The 18,841-nt window shown below is 47.7% G+C and overlaps 6 protein-coding genes and 1 long non-coding RNA gene across 9 annotated transcripts in view; 6 read left to right on the top strand and 1 right to left on the bottom strand.

Annotated features, from left to right (window-relative positions):
* The window catches only part of tbc1d32 (TBC1 domain family, member 32), a 40,168-nt gene extending 38,007 nt beyond the window's left edge, over positions 1 to 2,161 (bottom strand). The window contains 4 exon segments of the mRNA XM_057017234.1: positions 63 to 246; positions 480 to 644; positions 1,202 to 1,447; positions 1,753 to 2,161. Coding sequence (XP_056873214.1) covers positions 63 to 246; positions 480 to 644; positions 1,202 to 1,350 — 498 coding nt within the window. The 5' untranslated portion in view covers positions 1,351 to 1,447; positions 1,753 to 2,161.
* LOC130516352 (uncharacterized) overlaps positions 1 to 18,841 on the top strand; it is a 235,224-nt gene that overhangs the window by 192,765 nt on the left and 23,618 nt on the right. The gene's annotated exons all lie outside the window — the stretch shown is intronic.
* Positions 4,273 to 6,345, top strand: hsdl1 (hydroxysteroid dehydrogenase like 1). The gene is made up of 5 exons (XM_057017329.1): positions 4,273 to 4,715; positions 4,860 to 5,302; positions 5,414 to 5,497; positions 5,670 to 5,816; positions 5,898 to 6,345. Exons 1-5 carry the CDS (start codon positions 4,496 to 4,498, stop codon positions 5,967 to 5,969), a joined length of 966 nt encoding a protein of 321 aa, XP_056873309.1. The 5' UTR covers positions 4,273 to 4,495; the 3' UTR covers positions 5,970 to 6,345.
* LOC130516309 (gap junction Cx32.7 protein-like) lies at positions 6,785 to 9,664 on the top strand. Of its 2 annotated transcripts, XM_057017330.1 has the most exons (4): positions 6,785 to 7,142; positions 7,713 to 7,861; positions 7,948 to 8,133; positions 8,448 to 9,664. In XM_057017330.1, the coding sequence occupies exons 2-4, from the start codon at positions 7,733 to 7,735 to the stop codon at positions 9,048 to 9,050; spliced, it is 918 nt and encodes a 305-aa protein (XP_056873310.1). In that variant the 5' UTR covers positions 6,785 to 7,142; positions 7,713 to 7,732; the 3' UTR covers positions 9,051 to 9,664. The 2 variants fall into 2 exon arrangements, with proteins under 2 accessions (XP_056873310.1, XP_056873312.1); XM_057017332.1 differs by lacking the exon at positions 6,785 to 7,142 and having other exon boundaries at positions 7,149 to 7,861.
* Positions 9,697 to 11,641, top strand: gja13.1 (gap junction protein alpha 13.1). The gene is made up of 2 exons (XM_057017336.1): positions 9,697 to 9,822; positions 10,432 to 11,641. Exon 2 carries the CDS (start codon positions 10,463 to 10,465, stop codon positions 11,318 to 11,320), a length of 858 nt encoding a protein of 285 aa, XP_056873316.1. The 5' UTR covers positions 9,697 to 9,822; positions 10,432 to 10,462; the 3' UTR covers positions 11,321 to 11,641.
* On the top strand, positions 12,661 to 14,791 carry LOC130516323 (gap junction Cx32.2 protein-like). Its single transcript, XM_057017354.1, has 3 exons — positions 12,661 to 12,840; positions 13,407 to 13,545; positions 13,767 to 14,791. The coding sequence occupies exons 2-3, from the start codon at positions 13,417 to 13,419 to the stop codon at positions 14,376 to 14,378; spliced, it is 741 nt and encodes a 246-aa protein (XP_056873334.1). The 5' UTR covers positions 12,661 to 12,840; positions 13,407 to 13,416; the 3' UTR covers positions 14,379 to 14,791.
* c19h1orf198 (chromosome 19 C1orf198 homolog) lies at positions 15,709 to 18,557 on the top strand. 2 transcript variants are annotated; one of them, XM_057017318.1, is made up of 6 exons: positions 15,709 to 16,052; positions 16,902 to 16,952; positions 17,022 to 17,126; positions 17,225 to 17,368; positions 17,442 to 17,765; positions 17,838 to 18,557. In XM_057017318.1, the coding sequence occupies exons 1-6, from the start codon at positions 15,747 to 15,749 to the stop codon at positions 17,892 to 17,894; spliced, it is 987 nt and encodes a 328-aa protein (XP_056873298.1). In that variant the 5' UTR covers positions 15,709 to 15,746; the 3' UTR covers positions 17,895 to 18,557. The 2 variants fall into 2 exon arrangements, with proteins under 2 accessions (XP_056873298.1, XP_056873296.1); XM_057017316.1 differs by having other exon boundaries at positions 15,711 to 16,052; positions 17,022 to 17,117; positions 17,201 to 17,368.

Genomic DNA, 18,841 nt, shown 5'->3' with positions numbered 1-18,841 from the left:
AAAGAAAAAACCTCAGTCATTGACAGCGATGTGATGTGTTGGACCAACCGGGCGAATTTAACCTGATTGAATGAGGAGTCACTGTCAGAACAGTTGTCGTTGTAATTGTACTGGCTGCTGGACTGAATGTGCTGCTTCTCTTGGACTAAAACCTCCTTCTGCCTCTGATCCTCCTCACAGTTCTTGATTAAAGACTCCACCACCAGGCTCATGCTGTTCTTCAAGGTTTGCATCATCTGCTGGTACCTGTGCAAAGGTCACAGTGAAAACACACTGACACAATATGTTTTTCATTTCCAGGGTGAAAAGAAACATATTTTTACTTAGATCATGGCTTGGATACAGTTTCTGGATAAGAAAGTAGGATTGTGGTCATTGTGCACATCAAAGGCAGCAACTGAAACGTTCAGACGATTCCATGTCCTGAGGGCATTGAATGCATCGTCTCTTGAAACGTTAAAAATGTACATTTTTCTCACTCTGCTGAACCTCTAGTCTTCTGGGTGACAGCATGGGTGAAGGCTTCAAGATGCGAGTCTATGGCATGTTGGCCATCTCCTCTGATCAACGTCTTGGTTTCATGCTCCACCACAGTCCCCAGTGAACTCTCAACATAGCCACGGAGGTATTTTACAAAGTCATAGCTGCAAAGACAATAAAAACTGTATATTTTAATGGTGCCACATGAAAAACAAAAAGAAACTCGGTTCACATGCTGATATTAATCATCACTTAACATGATTTCTGTTGCCTGTTGGACTGTCTGTACCCGAAGCTTTTCTCCGAGTGTTTTGGGGGGTTGCAGTGGAATCTTTTAAGTGAAGATTGTTACAATATCTAGGCCTTTTAATTAAGGGACCGATATAAAGTTATTAGGTCATTTTGAGGGTGAGAAGCACATCCAGGTCACCAGTCTGATATCGAGCAAATCTAATCTGCCTATTTGCAATTCATAGTGTTACTTTAGACTATTGTGAAGTGTGTGTGTGTGTGTGTTTGTGTGTGTGTGTGTGTGTGGGGGGGGGGGGGGGGGGCAAAGGCCACTGTATCCAAAAATAAGTCATATCCAGGCCCATAAAAAGGTCTGTGATCAAACGTATAGCCTTGATGGGGCCAATTAGCAAATTTAACCAAACCTGTTTTATCATCATTCTGTGAAAAAATGTAATGAAAAGGTTTAGTTTCTATTTCCCATTTTTACTTGTGGAAGTTTTTGTCGGTCTCCTCCAGGTGCAGCAGGACCTCCTCAGCACTGCCCGTTGATGGAGCAGCGGTGATCTTGTCACTGATGCTTCTCAGGAGCTCCTTGAGCAGAAACCCCATGTCATCGTCAGCTGACGGCTCCGACATGTTCCGTGTTGGACCTTCAGGAGAAGGAGCGACGTTACGGCCGAGAAGCACCGCTGGAGCCCGATGTGATGCGTCCAGAGCTGAGGGATGGTTGCTGCTAATCCACGAGGAATAGAAGTGTTAGCATCTGGATTCAGTAAAGTAACGACGTGATACAATCGTATCGTAGAAATCAGCTATTTATAACTCAACATAAATGTTTCCTGCACAAATACAAAATATAAAGCGAAGATTGTAGCTTATTGCTGCTAAAATACCATTGTAGCTCAGCTAGCTTAAGACAATGGCTAAAAACTATGCTCCCGAGCGAATCTTAAATCCTCCTCTTACAGTATATAAAGTACATACATACTTCCGATTTCTAAAAGCTTTTATTATGTTAATATTGTTGAAGACGCTTGCCTGTTGCTGTCACGTCTCTATGGAAACGTCTCATGAAGGCAAGCTGCGTTGCATTGTGGGAGTCCTTCGTGAACATCCGAATTATGGGAATTTATACAAAATCTATTTAAAACGTTAATAAAGGATAACAGGGGAATGTCGATAAACGAGGCAAAATCTATATTGGTGGTCGCTGCGAATAAATAACATAATCTGAGTTTTACAATCGCTGGGTACGACAGCGCTAAATGTGCGCGCTATGTTGCCGCGGCTTTACTAGCTGCTCTTCAATGCATCACAGTTGCGTATGAGGTCACCTGAGGCAATGTTTGCGTGATGTGCACCCTCATACATCACGTCGTGTCCTAAAGGAAGGCGAGTCTGTCTTAACGTCATAAAGTATGCTAACAATTGTCCCATCACGGCATCCGTAGACACTGGGAAGTGACGTGTGAAAGAAGGCGGGGTCTGCATGAAGTCTCGTCCTGCTTTACGTAGAATATTGAAGTTCCAAACGGACGCGGGGCTTTCTATATATATATATATAAGTCGGGTAATCATGGTGTAAAGAGAAAGGCTGTGTGTAGTGTATGAATGCATTCATGTATGTATGTTGTGGTGGTGGAATAGACTAGTTTCTGGTCCACCCCTAGTAGCAGGAGGGGATGCCACTGCCGTAAAACCGGAAGAAGGAGGCCTCAGTCGCTGGAAGAGGGAACCGGTGTAATTCTTCGTACATTTAATCTATCAAGATCAGAGCAAGCTATTGCGTTCACTAAGGACTTCTTGGCTGGTTGAGAGAGTGAAGCTGCTTCTTCAGCTCAGGCAGATTACAGCTGACAAGCATCGATGACTGTCGGCCCTATCCCCAAGGAACAGGGTGCTTTTGTCATTCTGGAGTGGTAACCTTACCAATGTCATAAGGTAGTTCACCACCCAGGCCCTCAGCTTTGCCTGCAAAGGCAAGTACAAGAGGCTCTTCCTTGACAAACACCCAGTTCTGCCTCCGGGGGGCAACATCCAGGATTTCCTGTACCTTCTCAACTTTGCCTGTATCCATCTGTCTATTGATGTTGCATTGGTGACTGCTTGGTCACCAAAGACTTCCCAGTTCCATGGCTCGAGGGGATTGTATCAGGGCTTCGCCGTGTCCATACAGAGCATCATCTACAGGGATGCTGACTTTGGCATGTATGACACAGCCAGGGGTACGCGTCCAGACCCCGGGAAAGCCCACATGGTGGAGCTGCTGTTTGTTGGTCCAAGATTGCACATGATCAAGGGTCCAATGTGCTCAGAGGCATGTGTGGCGCTTCTGTGCTGGTTCTTTACGGTGAGCTGTAGCAGTTCATCTAATTATTGGAACGTCACTGCCTCTTTTCTATTTATCCAGCGTTGTGCCTTATTTGAAGGAACAATTTTACTACCTCAACCATTTTGTATCCTGATGTTAAATGTTCCTCATCCTGGTATCAATGCATTCCTCAAAGAAACAAGTCAAAATCCTCAAACTTTGTCTGTTTTCTACCATTGATGGTTTCTGTCACACAATCCTGTAACACAAATAAATTAGACTTTAAAAACACACACACACACACAAGAGCATTCCAGACAGCTTTACGCTTGCGTTAAAAATTTACATTGTCATCAAGACACCTTATGGTAAACCTGGAACACCCCCGGCTTTGGCACATGCACGATAAACACATGGGTAATACACACAAGGCAGGGTTTATTCTATGGACACAGCATTCATTTAAATGACGTTCCAATCAGATAGAAACTGCAACAGCTCAAAATGGCTTTTGTTGTAAAACTATTTCCAGATGGTTATTGGTGCATTGGTACCTCATTCCAATGATGGGTTTGTCCATGGCAACCCCAGCATTTTAGCTATGCTAGTTTGAACTGAATTTTAGTTTTGGGACTAAAAATATTTCAGAAATTAATAGGAAGCCCACATCAGCCCTGCAGTTGGACTTGGAATACCTTCAATGATTTTACCAATTGCTCCTCTTGCTTTTGCTTTTTTGTTCTACTTTCTGTAATTCACATTTCTTTTTAAAGTCACCTGTTCCTTTAGTCTACTTCTGGTGTGTTTTGGAACCACTTTAATTTTGCATAAATGTTTCTGCATTTCCTTAACTGCTTAATAAATAAATGAAATTAAAGCATCTCTCCAATAAAGGACTCCTATACTCGTGCATAATTTCTCACCAATTATAAAAACAATTTAGTTTCAATTACTACAATGGAAGGACCACCTTATATATTTTCTTAGTTTTAATTTGCCAAATCTCACAATTGCAAATGTAAACTTAAAAGCCAAAAAAAGTCATGTGGTATTTAAACTGTATATCACAACTTTATCGTGCATCCAAGAAAACTGCGCCCGTAATTAATCTCTAACTGGTTTATTTTCTTTTGCTTGTCAAGTCTATTCTTTGATTTCAAATATATAAAGCCTTTTCGATGACGTCATACTGCCTCGATTGTTCATGACGAATACAAATCAGTCACATCTGCGCGTGCGCACAGTTCCGCGCATGCGCAGAAGGGATGTGGAGCAGCTCGTGTTCCGGGTACAGATCAGGCACTGACGACAGTTTTTACATGTTGTTTCTGGTGTAAAGTTGAAAGTTCATGAGAAGATTGTTAAGTGGGTCAGGGGAAAATGTTTTCTTAAAACGCCGTTGGTCGTAGTTAGCATTAATTCCCTCAGATTTAACCACGGACGCCCTTTAAAAACAGTGGCTGCGCTACTATGGCGGCGGTTGACAGCTTCCAGCTTTTGTACAGAGAAATTTCTCGATCGTGCAGTTTTTACTATGAAACCCTGGCCCTGGTCGGGGCTCTTTACGCGGCTGGCACAGCTGTTCTGCTCCTGAGAGACTGCTGCACCATGGTCAGGGTGCATTTCCTGCCAAGAATGATCCCGACCAAGAGGTTAACCCAAAGATTCGGAGACTGGGCTGTGATCAATGGTACGAATGCAACAGGGAAGAAAATTACTTCACGTTGTAGATTTGCTCGTCAGGCTGTTTGTGCAAAGCACTATTGTTCACTGGTCTTTGCCAGATGCTTTGATACTGTCGTCACCACTGACCGGAGGTGTCACCTTCTTCCAGGTGTATCAGAACCTGTGGCCAGAGCATATGCAGAGGAGCTGGCCCGGAACGGTGTCTGCATCATTTTAGTGGGTCCCGATCACCCAGCCCTCGCTGACATTGCTTCATCGCTCATGCACAGCTACGGAGTGGAAGCCGTTGTCGCCCGAACCGACTTCCCCTTGGACCAGGCGGCCTGTAAACCCATCAAAGAAGCCCTGAGGGGTAAAGACATTGGCTTCCTGGTGAACTGCGTGGGTCACCCCCTGTCCTCCCAGAACCTGTTAGAGACACCAGAGCAGCACCTGTTGGAGTTGGTGAATAACAACATCGCCTCGGCCACTCTGATGGTGCGCTTGGTGCTGCCGGGGATGGTGGAGCGCAGCAGAGGAGCGGTGGTCAACATCTCGTCCAGCGCCTGCTGCAGACCTCTGCCTGCACGAGTGACGCTGACCGCCTCCACTGTGAGTTACGCCGGGATATCGGCTGATATCGGGCCAGACCACGGGCTGTCAGGCATTCCTGCGTCTGCGTGCACCTCTGTGATCCCAACAGTTGTCTCCCGTCGTCTTTAGGGCTACCTGGATCAGCTGTCAAGAGCTCTTCACTTTGAGTACAGCGACGCCGGCATCTTTGTTCAAAGTCTGACTCCTTTCCAGGTATGTTTTCTCATTGGGGGGTTTTAAAAAACCAAATCTATTTCTGGGGAATTTTGCTAAGATAGCTGCTGGTGTCGTCGGTTTCAGACCCTTTAATTTAGTGGGAATCCTCCAGGCGGACGATCAGACCGCGTCTGCATCTATTGACGCGCTTGCTTGCTTTTGTGGGTAGCTTGCTTTGCCTGAGCACCAGCCTTCATCATCAAGCTGCACACGTTCAGGCTGGTTCACACCCAAGCCGGAGGTCTACGCTCGCCACGCCATCTCCACTCTGGGCGTCTCCAGCAGGACCACAGGCTACTGGCCCCACACCCTGCAGGTCACCGCCCAACCTGTGAACACTCCACCTGTGTTCAGCACGTCTGTATAACTTCTGCTTCTCTCTGCTTCAACTTCACAGTGGAGACTCATGAAATGTGTTCCGGAATGGATCTGGGTGTTTGGCTCACGGATGCTCGTCGGCTCGTGCTGAACATCAGCATCACCTGTCTTTTGGCAGCAGAGCTGGCTGTGTTACTCTCCCACACTCCTTTTATTACAGATTATATATTATATTATTACTATAGATTCCTGACAACCTGACGCTGCCTGACTGCCGTCACCCGGGAACCTGCTCCCACCGTAGGTTTGTAGGTTTTGATCATGAGGAGATCAGACATGTGCAGACATTTCATCTAGAAACACCATCTGTTCATCTGTTGGCGTCCAAGATGGCAATTATGGGATGTTATTGTGTGTGTGTGTGTGTGTGTGTGTGTGTGTGTGTGTGTGTGTGTGCAGCAGTTTAAAGCACTGGACAGCATCTGTGAAGTATCTTGTAGGAAAATAAAGCTTTGCATTAAAGTGGACAGATGTCACATCATTTGCTGTCGGTCACTGATGCCGTGTTCAGATCCATTTCTGGGGGGGGGGGGCAGGCTACACCCCTGGATGAGTTGCCAGCTCATCACAGGGGCCTCTGTGCCTGGCTCAAGGGCACCTCAGCAGTGGTCTGGAGGTGCTTTGGGGTTACACCGAGGACCCACACTGAGCTACCGCCGCCAGGGGGGCGTGAATGATGGGCGTCACCGAGCCGACGCCATGGCGGACTTCAGCCCCCCCCCCTCCCCGTGGGAAGCTGGTTTCCGTGATCCAGGCGGCATGAATGGATTTCATGCTGAAATGTGAGGGAGGATACAGTTGTAGAAAAATACCAAAATAAAAAAAGATATATAACTGCAAGTAAATATTCTTAAAACTAGAATATATGATAGTTTAGAAGCTTCTATATATTTTAGATATGGGTCAAACTTCTTACATTGACAGCAATGCGGATAAAGACAACTCTTGATTTTATACGTTTCCATAGCAACAAGGGTTCTTCATTGGCCAGTTATTGACCTCGGCCTTCAGCCGTCCCTGAGGGGCAGCAAGGACCTGATCCGGAACACCAGGGTCCGGCTCTCAGGGACCGACCAGCTGACAGCGGCCATGACTGGGATGGAAGCGTGTTTCCATTATTCCAGACCTTTGATTTGTTGGGAGCTCTTCCTCAGTGTCCTTCGAGATAAGTTGTCCACCAAACAATGACTGTTTCTTCACTCGGGCGCCTGGTGCACCTCCACACACGCTCCCTGCTCACAGCTCTTCTCCAGCGTTTGTTCAGGTAAGTGGGTGAAGTCAGCAGCTCTGTGGGCTGTGATGGGACTTTTGTCCAGTTTTATCACATCTCAGGTTTTAGGTTGCAGCTGAATGTGGAGATGGAATTCTGTGGTATCATCTGAACACCGAAGGTTCCTGAAAGGTGGCACAACGTTGCCGTCGGCAGAAATGTGTGATGACGCTTCGGAACAACACGTAAAATCGAATTAAACTCGTGGTGGTCGACAATCTGGGATGTTACTGTGATTTAAAAGGAACAAAGGATGATTTGAATTCTTTGCCTCCATTTTGTCCTGGCAGCCTGTTTGAGCCTCGCCTGGTGTCAACCAGGGTGAAGCTTCCCTGTTGTGTAGCCTCCAAATCAGCAGCTGCGCCTCCTATCAGAAAACTCCCAACAAACTCCCAGCGTCCTTGCTAGGAATCGCTGCTGTCTGTCCTGACTTTCCAGCCAACAGTGATTCCTGTATCGCCTCCACGGAACATCCAGTTCAGGAGGAACAAAGCGTTCAAGGATTCCCTGGAGGTGCACGAGCCCCTCCTGATGAAGCCTCTCACGCCCCACTTTCTCCCTCAGGAAGCAGATCCACGGCTGAAATGGGCGAGTGGGATTTGTTGGGCCGCCTGTTGGATAAAGTGCAGAGTCACTCCACAGTTCTGGGCAAGGTTTGGCTCACCGTGCTTTTTGTCTTCCGCATCCTGGTGCTGCAGACCGCCGCCGACAAGGTCTGATCACGCCCTCACCTCTCTGCCTGTTGTCTGTGCCTCCACAGGTGTATTTGTGTCTCACCTCTGCTCTCACATCTGTCCAGGTGTGGGGTGATGAGCAGTCTGACTTTGTCTGCAACACTCAGCAGCCGGGCTGTGAGAACGTCTGCTACGACCTCGCGTTCCCCATCTCTCACGTGCGCTTCTGGTTTCTTCAGATTATTGCCATAGCGACGCCGAAGCTGCTCTACCTCGGCCACGTCCTCCACGTGATCCACATTGAGAAGAAGGTAGAAGCTTGATTTAGACTCACCTGCTGAAAAAGGCTCATGTTTTGCTGTTAGCAACAGAGACGTGCGGTCCTGTAGGAGGTTTCTGCCTGTTAACGGACGTTTTTCCTGCCACTGTTGCTTCTCCGGAGGTCAGGCTTTGGGATTCTGCAAAGCTCCTAGAGACCAGCTCGGCTGTAGCGGACGCCATGTAAATATAGTTCAGGTGGCGGTTAACTTGAGCTAGTTCGTTTTTAGCGGTAACCTGGTAACGCAGCTTTACGGCAGAATTTTGCTTTTTTGTATTAATCCATCACGCTCTGATTTCTTCAAAGGAGAAGGAAAAGATGAAGAAACAGGCCGAGTTGGATGCTCAGGCGTGTCTGTTCCTCAGGACCTACAAAGTTCCCAAGTACATCAAAAGCTCTGGCAAGATCAGCATCCGCGGCCGCCTCCTCCGCAGTTACACCTTCCACCTGCTGGCCAAGATCCTGCTGGAAGTTGTCTTCATCGCCGGCCAGTACTTCCTCTTTGGCTTCACCCTGGACTCTCGCTACGTCTGCCAGCGCCACCCCTGCCCCCACAAGGTGGACTGCTTCCTGTCCAGGCCTACGGAGAAGTCGGTCATCATCTGGTTCATGCTGGTGGCGGCAGTCGTCTCCCTGGCCCTCAGCCTGGTGGAGCTGTTCTACCTGTGCGTGAAAGCGACGAAGGAGTGCATGGCGAGGAGGCAGGACTACACGGTGACGCCCGTGACGCCCCCGGTTTCGGGAAGGAAAGCTTTCAAAATCTCCGATGAGATGATCCAAAATTGTATCAACCTGGAGCTGGAGCAGCATAAAGAGCAGAGGGGGGGGAAGAGGATCACCGGCGGGGCCAACGAGGTCCCCAGTATCATCTCACCTGACAGCAAGAGCAAGGGGGAGGTCCGTATCTGACGGACGGAGCCACGCCCTTTATCTGACCCGCTGGGGCACTGGGGCACTGGGGGGGCAGCTTATTCAAATAGTTCCACGTTACATGGAAGGAGAGCTTTAAACTAGCCAAAAATGCTCTTTTATTAGCATTGCTCGCTACAGCTACATTATATGATCATTATGGTTTGTCATTTTTCAGTTTTTTTAATTGATGTATATATAAAACAATGCATTTCTGTGCTTTTGATGATGTCATGGTCTGATTTTCATCAATTTGTAACATTCGCTATAAAAATGGTGACAATTCTGATGTGACTCCCAAAGATGGACGGAAGCTGCAGAGACAAACGAGCTTAATCAGAAATACACCAATACACAGAAACTTAAGGAAGCCGATCGTACGTCTAAAGGAAATTCAAGACTTTGCTACTGCAACCCACCACCAGGGGGCAGAGGAAAGCTCTGCCAGCTCTTTTCTCATCCAGCTTTAACTATTTCTTACAATCAATTATAAACTGATCAAGAAAAAACAAAGTGAAAATTTGTGAAATCAAATAATCTTCAGGTGCATTTTTAATCTCAACTTCTTTGCCTGCATTTTTAAGCTTCAGAGTCATTAAAGTGTAATAACAACAGCGTGGTTGTCAATTATTACACGCCTACACGTCTGCACAACGTGACGGCGCTCACGCCAGTTGTGCAATCCCTGACCTCCAGCCACTCGTATCCAAGGTCCACCTCGACATTAGGGATTCACCGAGCGGCTGCGAGTCCTTCCTGAGCAGGTCAGCAGGTAGGAAGCACCTCTGGCTCCTCCGGGCTCTTCGCTCTTATTCACTGTCTTATTAGATGCTAACTTAGATGCTGCTTGGAAAGAAACTTTACAATCTTTATATTAAGATTTGGGGCTTTTTAGAGAAACAATTTTCCCTCCTTTCTTTATCTGAGACTCAATTAAGTCTTTTTTAGTAGATTCTTAGAAGTTCTGAGATGTTTAAATTCGTAGAAGTTATTATTTTTATGCTTTCAATCATATTTTTGGAAAAATATTCACGTCTCATTGGCGTGAGGCTTTAGAGTCTGGATTTAAGCTATGCTCATGTTGATTGTTTGTAGGAATTATTGACCATAGGTGAAGGGTTCATGGGGCAGAGGCACGCTGCCTTAACCACGTCGTAAAAGAGGGACAAATTAGTCATTTTTAACACGGCAGTGTATCGATCGGAGGGTTCGTGAACGTCTCAGCTGTGTCTGTGTGTTTTAATCATTTTAATGGAAAAGCTGTGTGAAACTATGTGTGGGAGGACATGGAGGACATAGATGGACGTCCGTCCACGGACCCCTTTAAGCTGAACATCCCAGAATGATCACTGAGAAAAAAATTTCTTCTTGTGTTTCCCAGCACAGAACGTTGCCTGATATCAGACACCAAGATGGGAGACTGGGGATTCTTGTCGTCCTTGCTGGACAAAGTCCAGTCCCATTCCACGGTCATCGGAAAGATCTGGATGAGCGTCCTCTTCCTGTTCAGGATCATGGTTTTGGGCGCCGGCGCCGAGAGCGTTTGGGGCGACGAGCAGTCGGGTTTCATCTGCAACACTCAGCAACCCGGTTGCGAGAACGTCTGCTACGACTGGACCTTCCCAATTTCGCACATTCGCTTCTGGGTCCTCCAGATCATCTTCGTGTCCACGCCGACGCTGGTGTACCTGGGCCACGCCATGCACATCATCCACAAGGAGAACAAGCTGAGGGAGAAGCTGCTGAGCCCCGGCGGGAGCCGCCTGCTCAAGGTGCCCAAGTACACTGACGAAAAAGGGAAGGTGAAGATCAAAGGAAACCTGCTGGGGAGCTACCTGACCCAGCTCGTGTTCAAGATCCTCATCGAGGCGGCCTTCATCGTGGGCCAGTACTACCTGTACGGCTTCATCATGGTGCCAATGTTCCCTTGTTCCAGGGAGCCCTGCCCCTTCACCGTGGAGTGCTACATGTCCCGTCCCACCGAGAAGACCATCTTCATCATCTTCATGTTGGTGGTGGCCTGCGTCTCCCTGCTCCTCAACGTGGTCGAGGTGCTCTACCTCCTGTGCACCAGGCTCAAATGTGCCTCCAGGTCCCGTGCACAGAAGCTCACGTCGGCGGAGCACCCCGCCACCCTGCCCGCTCCCAAATGGCCGACGGTGGACGACGCGCTCATGCAGAACAAGATAAACCTGGAGAAAGAACGCGGTCAGAGCATCGGCGGGAACCTGGATGGCGCCAAGGAGGAGACGCAGCTGCTGCGCCATTAAACCTTCGTCAGACCCACGCCAGCATTCAAGCGTCATATATGTGCTTCTGACCCCGCGAGTGTCTGTGGAGCCACGTTGGGGACGTCGGCTTCATTCTCAGCCCATCGAACAAATCCAAAGTGTATTTATGTTCTGCTAACATGCTAATCTGTACGGGGATCTCACCAGGGCCCAGTTGTGAACGTGTCCTTTAACTTATTGCCATGTTGATCCCTCATGATGATGATGATGATGATGATGATGATTCTACTGAAGAGGTTGTTTTTACTGCCAAGGCAGAAGTTTTATAGTTTCTAAATAAATGAACATTTGGATGGAAAATGGACTCGTCTCGTCTGTGGTGATGATATCGAGGTGACGCACATCAAATATCCGCCGCAGGAGCGTCAATAATGAGCTGGGAGAGTTGAATCCCAAAGTTTGAAATGAATTTCATATCTGATTCCTCCAGAAAATGTCAATCACAGACAGACGCAATACACAAACTTGGGAAAGATCAATATATGGAGAAAAGAGAACAGGGAGTCACCTTGATTAATCATTAAAGCCAAAATGGCTTTATCTGAGTATCAGGGCGGTGGCGGCGATAGTGTTACATATTAGCTTTTAAATTCAGTCATTTTTAATGGATGAGAATGTAAGAATGTTCAAATTTAATCATAAATCTCTGCGAGGCCCAGAAAGCAAGAAGAAATTGAGATTCCCTCAGCAAAAGAATGTATGAAACCAGATTTTCTCATCTAAATCTAATATTTTCTCTCTCTCACACACACACACACCCACACACACGCACACACACACACACACCCACACACATCCTTGTATTTCTACCTCTATAGAGACATGACCCGGCTCGCCCCCCTAACTCTAACATCCCAGCTCACCCCCAACCACAACCTAAACCCAAACCCTTCCTCAACCTTTGAGCCACGTCTTCTCCTCAAACGGTCCCTTGAAGTTGTGGGGACCAGCCAGAATGTCCCCACTTCACTATCCTGTCCTCGCTTTGCTAGTAGAATCAGTATTTTGCTACTCATCATGTAGCTGTACACACACACACATAAACACACAGAAAGAGTTCTGATCTACGTATCGGATCCATATCATAAATACAGATGTTGGTGCCCTTTGAGTCCTGATAAAATGTTCTGTACTGGAGAGTTTTATAATGATCAAGATGGCTTTGATGTAATTAGATATCTCCTCTATGAAATAGGAATGATCCGCTCTGATTAACTACCTTTAATTACCTGTGATAATGATGATCAATTACAGGAGTCTCAGGAAACCTTCAGCTTTACGGCCCTGACAATCATTAACCTGCACAATCCTGCCAGCACTCTGCCAAAATCTGTCAACACCGACATTTTATCATTTTCAGATGTCCCGGCAACGTGACCCGTCCAGCTCTTGCGCAACGCCATCCCAGCTAAAGTTCAAGGTGCCGTGGTGGGACCGGCACAGTGCTCCTGCGCCCGCGAGCCGCTCCGTGTTTCTGCCCAGGGGCCCTTTCGTGTCGGGTAAGAGAGGCTTTATTGGGGTTTGGGATCATCTGAAAAATACCCGTGTTGTAAAATGATGAATATAGTGGAACCATGGAACCAAAATGGAGCAAAAGAACCGGTTTTTCTTTTAACGTGACTTAACTTTTGTGAAGTTCTTGATTCTGTCTGACGTTGTCGTTGTTGTGGCTGAAGATTCGTGTGACGGTTAGGGTTAGGGTTTGGGTTAGGGTTAGGGTTAGGGTTTGGGTTAGGGTTAGGGTTTGGGTTAGGGTTAGGGTTAGAGGGTTAGGGTTAGAGGGTTAGAGGGTTAGAGGGTTAGAGGGTTAGAGGGTTAGGGTTTGGGTTAGGGCTAAATGCCCTCACATGTGACGATACTCATATTTAAGTGGGTTTTTCAATAATTACACGTCCAGTCTTGACTTGTTGGAGCTCCAGTTACTGGGTCACCACCAGGAATGTTTGAAATGATTCCTATTTAGGGGTCCGACTGTAAACGTTGGGGCTGATTTGATGCATCAGGGTGATATAATATGTTGTGACCACATGAGCTCGGGTGAATGAGGCTGGCGTTTGTTGCTCAGATCCTGCACCATGGGTGAGTGGGGCTTTCTGTCCTCTCTGCTGGACAAGGTCCAGTCTCATTCCTCTGTCATCGGGAAGGTCTGGCTCAGCGTGGTCTTCATCTTCAGGATCATGATTATTGGAGCTGGAGCTGATAAGGTCAGTGTCCGCATGCATATATTGTTTAAGTCATACTTATGCATTTATACTTATTTTGGGGGGGGGGGCTGTGTCTTGGAGAAAACGCGCCCTCTAGTGGCCACCGTTGTTCATGCAAATCTGGCTGACAGCTTCTGAGGCTGACAGCCTTTTCCTGCTGATGTTCCTCAGCTCTTTCCTCTTGGTTCAATAGAGGTTGTTTGACTTCTGTGGATCTGCAGGTTTGGGGCGATGAGCAGTCCAATATGATCTGTAACACCAAGCAGCCCGGCTGTAAGAACGTCTGCTACGATCACGCCTTCCCGATCTCGCACATTCGATTCTGGGTCCTCCAGATCATCTTCGTCACCACACCCACGCTGGTCTACCTGGGACACGTCCTGCACGTCATCCACAAAGAGAATAAGTTGAGAGAATACATGAAGACTCACAGTCAGAGCAACCTTGCCAAGTACCCCAAGTACTCTGATGAGAAGGGCCACGTGGAGCTGAAGGGCAACCTTCTGGGCACCTACATAACCTCCATATTTTTCCGAATCATCCTGGAGATCGCCTTCATCGTGGGGCAGTATTACCTGTACGGGTTCATTATGGACCCGAAGGTGGTCTGCTCCCGGGCCCCCTGCCCCTTCACCGTGGAGTGTTTTATGTCCCGTCCCACCGAGAAGACCATCTTCATCCTCTTCATGCTCGCAGTCTCTTGTGCTTCGCTTTTACTGAATGTAGCAGAAATCTTTTACTTGTTGCATTTCCGCTTAAAGAAAAGGTCCAAAAGTCTTCCGGCTTTGTCTCTCGCCATTCACCCACACTTCAACAGTGAGAGCAAGGCCTAGCGGTTCCCCCAACGCTGTCGAATAAACAGTTTCACCTGTTTATTCATTTTTACTCTCCGATATATAAATAAAACAGTGTTTTTTTTACAATCCTTGTAAATCACAGAAATTAAAGAAGTACAGAAAATCTACAAAAACTGAAAAAAGAAAGTGATTCATATGTATTTTCTGTGGGTTTTTTCTTCTTTTGTTTAATATTTATATCAGAATGAACCTGTGATTGAAGTGACGTTTAAAACGGACGCTGTGGCCTGAGACCCTGAAGGGCCCGAAAAATTTGATTTCAATTTTCTCAACGGATTTTGCGCTCGTTTCACGAAACTGTTCATTTTACATTGCTGCTTATTCCTGTTGTTCCAGTTTTTGCATTTATTGTTGCATTACAGTTGTTCTAAATAAAGCCTTCAAATGTGGCTGCTTGTGTTGTCACTGTCACAAACTAAATACACATTTGGGATTAAAGGTAACTTCATTTTTGAACTACACTTGTAATTGTAATAACAATACTTGTAATAGAGATTTCGTTTTTTATCCCAGTAGCTAGAGGTCAAAAGTTGGGTTTTTAACGAGACATTTCACCCATTAATTAGTTCCCCTCATATTTCTGAACATGATTGATAAAAACAAAACTATTCAAATAGTTCAAAAAATTCTGAGTAAACATGAGATGTGAATAAATGTGAATATTTTAATACATCATTTTATTCCCATCCGCATCCTTTTGCCACATCATCATTTATTGAATAGGGTTAAATGCACCACATTTTTATTTTGCTGGAATTTATCGTGGCATCTTTTTAACGTCAAAGTATTTGATATGTAGTATTTATTTATATCCAATTTGCATTTAACGATTATTATTATTGTTGTTGTTATTATTACCATATAAATAAAGTCTGTGTCGTGTTTTTCTGCGTTACATTCACCTCTAGGAGATGATGATCGCTGTAGTGTTTTATTAACCTTCACAATAGTAAAAACGTCAGGATAAAGTCCGTGTTTAGACCTTCTCGTTGCTTTGATCGTCGCTGTTAAACTCCGACGTCGCTCCAACACGTTGCTCTACTGTCTGTTTCTGGTCGGTTGCATCTCGGTCTCCGCGCCGCCAGGGGGCAGCACCGACGCAGATGTCGCTCCAACACGTTGCTCTACTGTCTGTTTCTGGTCGGTTGCATCTCGGTCTCCGCGCCGCCAGGGGGCAGCACCGACGCAGATGTCGCTCCAACACGTTGCTCTACTGTCTGTTTCTGGTCGGTTGCATCTCGGTCTCCGCGCCGCCAGGGGGCAGCACCGGCGCAGATGGACAGGAGGCCCCGCCCACTTCCGACACCGCCGCACAATAACAACAACAGCTGGACGCAGCCAAAGATGGCCGCCGCAACCATGGATGGGCTGAGTGCTCAAAGGATGGAGAAAATCAAATTCGAATACTTCTCCTCCATAAACTCGATGGCGAGGAAAATAATGCAGGAGCGCGAGCGAATCAAAGCCAGACACGGGCCGACCTGGGAGAAGATGACGCCGCAGGAGCAGGAAAACGCCATCGACAGCGGGATCGTGGATCCTCACATCCGAGCCCGATACGCGATGCACAGAATCGACCGGGAAGATGTGGACTGTTACCCCAAACTCAAGATCGAAACGGGGCAAAAAATCGTCCATTTCGGCGAAGAGGTACTAAAAAACCAATCGAGTGGCTAGTTGATGGATATTTGGGAGATTTGGTCGGCGGTGCTAGAGATGCTAACTAGCCACGTAGCATTCCCAGCGAACGTCACTGGAATGTGACCTGGAATGTTGCTGCGGTCTCAACGGATTTTACTCTAAATGCGGAAAGAACACGAAATTCTGACGGCATGTAGGATGATGGGGTCTAAATGGCCTCTTTTATTTGTAAAAGTAGATTTTTTTCTCCTGTTTATTTATTCCTCTGATCTGCATTTCACTCGTTTCTTACGCAGATGTCTCAGAACTATTATTATTATTATTATTATTATTAATATACCTCGACATAATATCGAGTTGGCCGGTGGGAAAATGCTCCATTTTTTCTCTTGTCGCTCTGAGCATTATAAATCAAAGGAACCTTTGAGAATAAACGGACCCCTGCAGAACAGCGATGTTCTATAACTGTCAGGTCAGGTTTAGTCCAGAACCGAGCAGAAACATGCTCCAGTTTCTGGAATAAGGCTTATGTGGCCGTACGTGACGTAGTGTCTGTGTGAGGCTGGTCAGAATGGCACGTTTTTGACTTTCAGGATTCAATATTTGTGTGCAACATTGAAGAAGATACTTTAAAACATTTCAGACTCAAGAAAGCCCCCAATATTGTATTAGCAATTGTATTACAGATTAGCAATATTATACTAATTTCTGAAAGGACTGGGATCATCCGCCCACAGGCGAACATTCCACTCTCACGAGCTCACCGTTCCTCTGCGTTCTAAATGTTGCCATTGTGTTAAATGTTTTGTGCGGCCAATAGAAGCTCTCATGCTGCGTTCCTGGTCTCTTTTTCTTTAGGACTTTACCTGGCAAGATGAGCATTCCGCCCCCTTTTCGTGGGAAACAAAGGTGAAATATTCATATTGATGAATCAGGGCTTCCTGGAGTAGCTCCACATTCTGTCCTTCCATCTTTCAGAGCCAGCTGGAATTCAGCCTGTCGGGTTCTGCGGATCAGGGAGATCCGACCCTGCAGGCCGACCCAAAACCCGCAAGAGTCACACCGACGCCGAAGGTGCGACACGTGTGCACGTCTGCGCTGCTTCTCGTTGCTTTAATTTTGTTTACGATTCTCAACCCTGATCGATGTGACGGAAGGTGTCTGTCAGCGAGGCTCGCAAGCCCGAGGAGGAGTCGTCCTTCTGGAAGATCAGCGCCGAGAGGTCCAAGTTGGAGAGAGAGCAGCCTGATTTCCAGTCGCTGACCCCGAGCCAGATCAAGTCCCTGGAGAAAGGGGAGAAGCCCCTCCCCTCATATCTGCGCCAGGTACGAAGGGAAGGTTGGAAAAGCAACGTTCAGCGCTCTGCTCACTGATCCTTCTGTTTCCTGCTCCTCTCAGGACTCCGAGCCGGCAGACCCTCCTGCTCCTGCCAAATCCACCAAGCAGAGAGCACCCAAGCCCCCCGCTCCTCAGCCCCCCCCAGCCAGCGCCGTCAGCGCCACTCCGGCATCCATCTCCATCACGCCGAGCGCGGCGGCGCCGGCCAGCGAGCCCGCGGCCAGCGGGGGCTGGGAGCGCTCCCAGAGCACCCTGCCATCGGTCAGCAACACCCTGGATGAGATGTTCTCCTCCAACGTCTTGGCCAAGCCTCCCAGCACCCCCACCTACCTGGAGAAGGAGAAGAATGGGGAGGGGTTACCATCCAGCCCCTCCTTTTCCCAGGTGAGCTGCTCCACGATGGTCGTATTTGCCTCCACAGGCAACCCTAACCCCCCCCCCTCTCCCACTCCTCAGTTCAACACCAGCAGCAGCATCCTGAAGACGGGATTTGACTTTTTGGACAACTGGTAACCCCCCGGCCCGGATGCCCTACGCTCAGGAGCTGGCGCCCCCCCACCATCACAAGGACGGCGTTGCCATGACCACAGACATCTACACCTCACCGTCTCTCCAACCGACCAGCTTTTCTCCTCGTATTGATCTGCGGGGGCTTGTTGTCTGTGCCCCCCCCACACGACCTTCACTCTCCCGGCAGCAGCCGATGTCGTTTCACGTCGTGAGCGGTTGTGCGTGGCGAGCGCGTCGGGCCCACGGTGATGTCACGCGAGGACCCCTCATCCTTTACACGCCAGATAAATATATATATATTCTCTTGCTTTGTGGCCCTGTTTATTTATATTTGCTAATATATTGGTATGAATCCTCAGTGCTATTTATAGTGTCCGACTGGCAGGAAGGTGACAGACGCGTTCGCCGGATCGGATCAGAACGCTCTGTTGGCTCAGCTGAACAGGTCGGCTTCTCCACGCAGTCACCTTTGACCTCTGATTGTTCCGGTAGCGAAGCGTTGGTGTCGCCAGACTGAGATGTGCTGAGGTCAGCGGTGATCGTTTACGTGACCAGAGAGATCGTACGGAATATTCTGCTGATCTGCTGGTGCTGTCCTCGCCGTACATGTTGCACTTGTGTATTTTGTGATTGAAAATAATAAATAAAGTTGTTGCCGTCTCTGAATCATCGCTGTGGTCTTTTTTAGCCCTGAGGGGACCTGCTGCTGCCCAGAGGGGGGGGGGGGGGGCTGCAGCCATCGCCGGAATCCTTTTTCCCAGATTAGAAACACTCATTCCATCATCCCGAGCGGACGCAGCCGCTCCGCTGCACTGGTGCCGCTCCGTTTCATACACGTTCATGAGGAGACGAGAATTGTGGCTTTAAAATATGCATGTAAGGGGCCGACTGGGTCCGGGACCAACTGGGTCCAGGCCCCCCATTCCGGCTCGACGCCGGAAACCGCGGCT

The sequence above is a fragment of the Takifugu flavidus genome, chromosome 19 (genome assembly GCF_003711565.1).
Source record: "Takifugu flavidus isolate HTHZ2018 chromosome 19, ASM371156v2, whole genome shotgun sequence".
NCBI lineage: Eukaryota > Metazoa > Chordata > Actinopteri > Tetraodontiformes > Tetraodontidae > Takifugu > Takifugu flavidus.
This window is presented reverse-complemented; position numbering and strand designations above follow the sequence as displayed.

Excerpts from the sequence above, each read along its gene's own strand:
- c19h1orf198 (XM_057017316.1), top strand. The coding sequence starts at position 15,747 with ATGGCCGCCGCAACCATGGATGGGCTGAGTGCTCAAAGGATGGAGAAA. Across the intron at positions 17,118-17,200 it reads GAGTCACACCGACGCCGAAG|GTGTCTGTCAGCGAGGCTCG; the intron begins GTGCGACACGTG and ends ATGTGACGGAAG. Across the intron at positions 17,766-17,837 it reads CCAGCCCCTCCTTTTCCCAG|TTCAACACCAGCAGCAGCAT; the intron begins GTGAGCTGCTCC and ends CCCACTCCTCAG.
- LOC130516309 (XM_057017330.1), top strand. The coding sequence starts at position 7,733 with ATGGGCGAGTGGGATTTGTTGGGCCGCCTGTTGGATAAAGTGCAGAGT. Across the intron at positions 7,862-7,947 it reads TGCAGACCGCCGCCGACAAG|GTGTGGGGTGATGAGCAGTC; the intron begins GTCTGATCACGC and ends ACATCTGTCCAG. Across the intron at positions 8,134-8,447 it reads TGATCCACATTGAGAAGAAG|GAGAAGGAAAAGATGAAGAA; the intron begins GTAGAAGCTTGA and ends ATTTCTTCAAAG.
- hsdl1 (XM_057017329.1), top strand. The coding sequence starts at position 4,496 with ATGGCGGCGGTTGACAGCTTCCAGCTTTTGTACAGAGAAATTTCTCGA. Across the intron at positions 5,498-5,669 it reads AAAGTCTGACTCCTTTCCAG|CTTGCTTTGCCTGAGCACCA; the intron begins GTATGTTTTCTC and ends TTTTGTGGGTAG. Across the intron at positions 5,817-5,897 it reads ACTGGCCCCACACCCTGCAG|TGGAGACTCATGAAATGTGT; the intron begins GTCACCGCCCAA and ends TCAACTTCACAG.
- LOC130516323 (XM_057017354.1), top strand. The coding sequence starts at position 13,417 with ATGGGTGAGTGGGGCTTTCTGTCCTCTCTGCTGGACAAGGTCCAGTCT. Across the intron at positions 13,546-13,766 it reads TTGGAGCTGGAGCTGATAAG|GTTTGGGGCGATGAGCAGTC; the intron begins GTCAGTGTCCGC and ends GTGGATCTGCAG.
- gja13.1 (XM_057017336.1), top strand. The coding sequence starts at position 10,463 with ATGGGAGACTGGGGATTCTTGTCGTCCTTGCTGGACAAAGTCCAGTCC.